General features: G+C 45.7%; 1 protein-coding gene across 2 annotated transcripts in view; it reads left to right on the forward strand.

Annotated features, from left to right (window-relative positions):
• Positions 1-6,000, forward strand: part of clcn3 (chloride channel 3) — a 46,910-nt gene that overhangs the window by 37,872 nt on the left and 3,038 nt on the right. Inside the window, exons 12-13 of one of the 2 annotated variants that reach the window (XM_083640527.1) lie at positions 2,302-2,518; positions 4,049-4,124. In XM_083640527.1, the coding sequence (XP_083496653.1) occupies positions 2,302-2,518; positions 4,049-4,124 (293 nt within the window). The remainder of the gene's footprint in view (positions 1-2,301; positions 2,519-4,048; positions 4,125-6,000) is intronic. The other variant, XM_083640528.1, reaches the window with a different exon arrangement.

Consider the following 6,000-nt stretch of genomic DNA (forward strand, 5'->3'; position numbering starts at 1 on the left):
ACAGAGCTATAGGTAACGCAGCACAGAGCTATAGGTAACGCAGCACAGAGCTATAGGTAACGCAGCACAGAGCTATAGGTAACGCAGCACAGAGCTATAGGTAACGCAGCACAGAGCTATAGGTAACGCACCTCAGAGCTATAGGTAACGCACCTCAGAGCTATAGGTAACGCAGCACAGAGCTATAGGTAACGCAGCACAGAGCTATAGGTAACGCAGCACAGAGCTATAGGTAACGCACCTCAGAGCTATAGGTAACGCAGCACAGAGCTATAGGTAACGCAGCACAGAGCTATAGGTAACGCAGCACAGAGCTATAGGTAACGCAGCACAGAGCTATAGGTAACGCAGCACAGAGCTATAGGTAACGCAGCACAGAGCTATAGGTAACGCACCTCAGAGCTATAGGTAACGCAGCACAGAGCTATAGGTAACGCAGCACAGAGCTATAGGTAACGCAGCACAGAGCTATAGGTAACGCAGCACAGAGCTATAGGTAACGCAGCACAGAGCTATAGGTAACGTAGCACAGAGCTATAGGTAACGCACCTCAGAGCTATAGGTAACGCAGCACAGAGCTATAGGTAACGCACCTCAGAGCTATAGGTAACGCAGCACAGAGCTATAGGTAACGCACCTCAGAGCTATAGGTAACGCAGCACAGAGCTATAGGTAACGCAGCACAGAGCTATAGGTAACACAGCACAGAGCTATAGGTAACGCAGCACAGAGCTATAGGTAACGCAGCACAGAGCTATAGGTAACGCACCTCAGAGCTATAGGTAACGCAGCACAGAGCTATAGGTAACGCAGCACAGAGCTATAGGTAACGCAGCACAGAGCTATAGGTAACGCAGCACAGAGCTATAGGTAACGCAGCACAGAGCTATAGGTAACGCAGCACAGAGCTATAGGTAACGCAGCACAGAGCTATAGGTAACGCAGCACAGAGCTATAGGTAACGCAGCACAGAGCTATAGGTAACGCAGCACAGAGCTATAGGTAACGCAGCACAGAGCTATAGGTAACGCAGCACAGAGCTATAGGTAACGCAGCACAGAGCTATAGGTAACGCAGCACAGAGCTATAGGTAACGCAGCACAGAGCTATAGGTAACGCAGCACAGAGCTATAGGTAACGCAGCACAGAGCGAGATACATGTACTCAAAGACGAGAAGAAGTTTGGACGAGAGGGTTTCTCCTCACGTTTCTTTGCAGAAATGAGGGAATAGTGAGATGAGATTTATTGAAGGAATGTGAGAAGCCTGTCCTCTGCCTTTTCTCACATTCTGTCCAGATTCACCAATGCTTTACATCAAAATGACCAGATCAGAATGCTGTTCAGTGCCTAATTCATACATAGGCTCTTTACACCTTTCATTATCATGCATTATGCAAATTATTATTTATTATTTAATTTATTACATAATTATTAAAATTCCATTATTTACATCACATAATAGTCATTTGTAAATTGAAATCGCAAACACAGACTGCCCAAAACTGATTGTAGTACATAGTGTATAAAATGCTTTGATCAGTTGGCCATTCAGAATGGCAGTGAGATGCAGGTAGCATTGGAAGGGAGAGGCTAATACCTGATGCAGCATGTGCGTGTATATCCCTCATTTGTGTGTGTATCCCTTTAAGTGACGCGGTTCGCGGTCTTAAAGGGATACACACACAAATGCTGCATCAGGTATCAAGGGGTTAAGTCCATTAACTCCTATTTCGGCTCAAAGCTCCAGGGTGCAGTCTGTGCTGGCACACGCTGACGACGGGGCACTGCTCCTTTCAACCACTTGCTTGTGCTACAACGGATTTGTATTTGATTTCTCAGCAACTCGAGCACAAGAGCAGAGAAGAAGAGAACGCACAAATAACCCCTCGGTCTTGATCTCCTTCTCTCTGCAGCCATCATGGATTGTTAGGTTGACATCAGTTGCCCTTCTCTGTCTCAGTCACATCCTTGGCATCTCTCTGTGCTGACTGGCATCTTTTCCTCACCATGTCTTTGTCCCTATAAAGTACCAAGGTCGGCGGCCATTAACCCATTGATACCTGATGCAGCATTTGCGTGTATATCCCTCATTTGTGTGTGTATCCCTTTAAGGCCGCGGTCTTAAAGGGATACACACACAAATGCTGCATCAGGTATCAATGGGTTAAAGTAAATTAGTACACGACTCTTACAAAAGGATGTTAGTGATAATGCCCCCCCCCCCTCTCTCTCTCTCTCTCTCTCTCTCTCTCTCTCTCTGTGTCTCTGTCTCTCTCGACCACTACCCCTCCACCCGGCAGAGAACGCGCGTCGTAAGCAGGAAGGCATCGTGCTGAGCTCGCGGGTGTACTTCACGCAGCATGCGCCCACCCTGCCGGCCGACAGCCCCCGCCCCCTCAAGCTGCGCTCCATCCTGGACATGAGCCCCTTCACCGTCACAGACCACACCCCCATGGAGATTGTGGTGGACATCTTCAGAAAGATGGGGCTGCGCCAGTGCCTCGTCACACACAACGGGTAAGCGGGAAGTGGGAAGTGGGAAGTGGGAGGGAGGAGCTACGGAGGAAGACAAGGAAGGAGCAGTGGAGGAAGAGAAGGCGAGTGTTTGGGCTTCCCTCACTCCTCCTCTCCCTCGTTCTTACGTTTGACTAACATGTCTGACGTCGACACAGAACACAAACAGCGCCCCCTGGTGTTGCATCAGATCCCTCCTATAATCTGCATGGCCTGGCCTAACTGCTGCCTGTGCTGCACTCACCACCATCCTACTGCTGAACAGTAACAGGTAGGGCTGGGCGATATGGACAAAATCAAATATCACAATATTATTTTAGCAAATAGCTCACTATCGACGTTGTGACAATATTGTGTGGATGACTAGTGGTGCTTTCACAGAATATTTACACAGTGAGATTTTTGATAATAGAACAGCTGGAACAGGCTGGTAAGTTCAGAACATGACATCACTTTTCTGTAATGCAGCCTTTAAAAACCACGCAACACAAACGCCATATCACAATATCACGATATCCAAAAACGAAGACGATATCTAGTTTCATATCACAATATCGATATAATATCAATATATTGCCCAGCCCAAACAGGTTTCTTCAGTAGTAGAGAATGAACTGCTGCAACAGCATAACAGCTATTCTGTCTGAGAAATTACAATAATGGTGCGTAACACTACGGCCAGCTGATGTCTGCGGTTGTTGAGGAAGGAAACTGTAGTCTTTCATTCCCCCCCGTTCAAAGTATGATTCTTCACGTCACGCAGTGTTCATTCAGATTCTTCACGTCACGCAGTGTTCATTCAGAACAAGACCAGTGTTGTTCCTCTTCCACTTAGTGGAAAGAAACGATGACTGTCTGGTGTTGGACGATGTCATGGTGTTGCTCAGGATGTCGAGTCTCTGTCTGGTTTCAGAGAGCCACCTGCTGGTGTGATGTAGGCATTACGGGACAAATCACACATCAGTGGAGAAGCTCTCTGACGAGTTGCTGTGACAGTCAGTAGAGAAGAGCTGTGCAGCAGTCTATTTGTTGTCGTTTTCTTCTTCTTTTAATATTTATCTATGTTTTTATTTACATCTTTATGTTGATTCACTTTTTTTTTTTACACCCCACATTTGATTTAATTTATATTTCCATAATATCCATAAAATGGTAGAGAACCTCACACATTATAATTGTGGGCATGATTTCTTTTTAATATTGTTACATACGTTTATTTATTATTACTGTATAAGTTTATTAGATTAGTTACTTATATAATAACTACCGGTATACTAAATAAATTTGCATTAACTCTTATTACATTTTTTAACTTGCATTTGTATTTATGTTTTCTTGTTGCTATGGTGGCATTATTTTCTGTAATTTTGAGTTATATTTTATGTTAACATTGAGTTACCCTGTTAAATGTTTTAAGTTATCCCTGTTCTGTATGCTTTGTGCTGCTCTCTCTCTGTCTGTCTGTCCCTCTGTTGCTGTTGTTGTTGTTGTTGTTGTTTGGGGCTGTTGCCGAGTAACGAGTGTGTGTTGCAGGATTGTGTTGGGCATCATCACTAAGAAGAATATTTTAGAGCATCTGGAGGAGCTCAAGCAGCACTCGGAGCCCCTGGTGACTAGCCCCGCCCCCTTTACCCACATGACCCCTCCCCCTTCCACACCTGTCTCGTAGGCTCCGCCTCTTAGGAGGGATGCATGAAACTTTGGCGTGAAAACACTTTTGACAGTTCCCGGCTAAAGTTCCCTCTTCTTCTCCTTCTTGTTTGTGGGTTTGGTTTGGTGTGGATTCACTTCTAATGGAGTCTTCTTCTTCATCATCATCCACAGAGTGACACTTTCTCCCTTCCATCTTCATCGCTCTGGCCGTCATGGCAGTTTGGACTCATTGTATTCACCTTATGTTCATACCGTATGTGGGCCAAATTCTTCCGGGTCGTGTTAACACTTCCGGCGGTCACGGCGCCAAATACAAAAGAACGTCAGAAGAAGAGAGTTGTTTTTGTAGCGGACAGTGCAGGGTGTAAAACAAAGACTACTAAGCCTACTACTTTGAGCTCGGTACACAGCAAGCAAGCAGAGTATCCACTGTTAGCCAGGTCAGATAACGTTATCATCGACAATGACGAGCACTTTCTTGTAAAACATACCTGGACTCCAACAAAGAAAGCTTCAGATAGTTTTCTCTCCTCCGAGGCAGCGCAAGCCGTCTATAAGACCCGCAGACGTTAACGTAATTCCCTGGAATGCGAGAATTAACGAGCCAGTTACATGGCGTTGCATTCTTAGACATTGCCGTTTGCTTTTATTTGGTTTGTTACATACAATTGGCTAAATTATTAGTTAATTCAGATTTAGATGATATTGGAGCAGCCGGCCATTTTCTTTCTTCTTTTTTTTTGCCGGAAGTCGTGACACGACCACACAACCGGGTCAAATGGGCGTGGCTACATAAGGTGAATAGGCTGTATATGAAAGCTTGTCTGTTACAGGACAGGCAAATGTGGGTCCTGTAACGCTGGACCTGCATGGGAACTGTCACACTTCTCGCTCTATAGTCCGGTAGATTCCCTGAGTGCAGCTTTGCAACCCATCCCCAACCAAGTGTATCTGTACCTGCACCTGTACTAGTCTGTCATTAGCTCTGCTTAGTAGCGTGTTCGCCTCCTCATGCTAGCACCTCGATAAGACATACATTAAGCTGCTTATTCTACTAGTATATTCTAGTATTTATAGAAAGTACATACCGGTACTTTAATTGTGTGTGTTTTGTCTGACTTCTGAATATGATTTACTGTATATAGATCTGAGATTCAAGAATAAGTATAATATCTTAGTATTTATCGTCTTATTACCTCATTATCCCTATCCCCCTGCAGTCATGGAACCATGCCTGTTGTGCTTGTGTGTTTCACGCTGTACTCATCTTCCCCTCAATAACAGTGGTTTTAGTTGGAAAATGTACCCCCCTCCCCCGAGTTTCTACCTCAATTAACAACTGCTTTTTCCTCTCTTTTCTTTTCTTTTCTTTTGTTTTGTAACCCCTCCCCTCTCGTTTGGCCCTGGGTCTCCACAGATCGATGACATCTGACCCGACTCGTAGCACCATGGCCTTAACAACCACTTGGCGAGTAGCTAGCCGCCTTGGGGAAGCGGATGGTAGTAGTTGTTTTTTAGGGGGAGGTGGGGTGGTATTGGTAATAATCTGGGGGGGAGCAGCTCTGTAGTGATCTCCTTCATTCCCACTCCCCCTCCCTTCAACTACCTCCATGGCAGTGGATCATCTAGTGCTAGTGAGCTCTGTGGTGGAGTGCTGTTGTGTTGATTGGTGCCAGTAGTGCTGTAGTGGCCTGACTAGTTAGCGTGTGGTGGTAAGATTCCCTCGATGAAGCATTAACACTGCTGTCCTCCGTCACCTCCCTCCTCTCCCCACAGTGAGGCGCTGTCCGCTCCCCTGCCGTGGAAGAGTCTGCAGAGTATCTGTCTATCCT

Source organism: Poromitra crassiceps (assembly GCF_964638095.1).
Source record: "Poromitra crassiceps genome assembly, chromosome: 7".
In the NCBI taxonomy this organism is placed as follows: Eukaryota; Metazoa; Chordata; class Actinopteri; order Beryciformes; family Melamphaidae; genus Poromitra; species Poromitra crassiceps.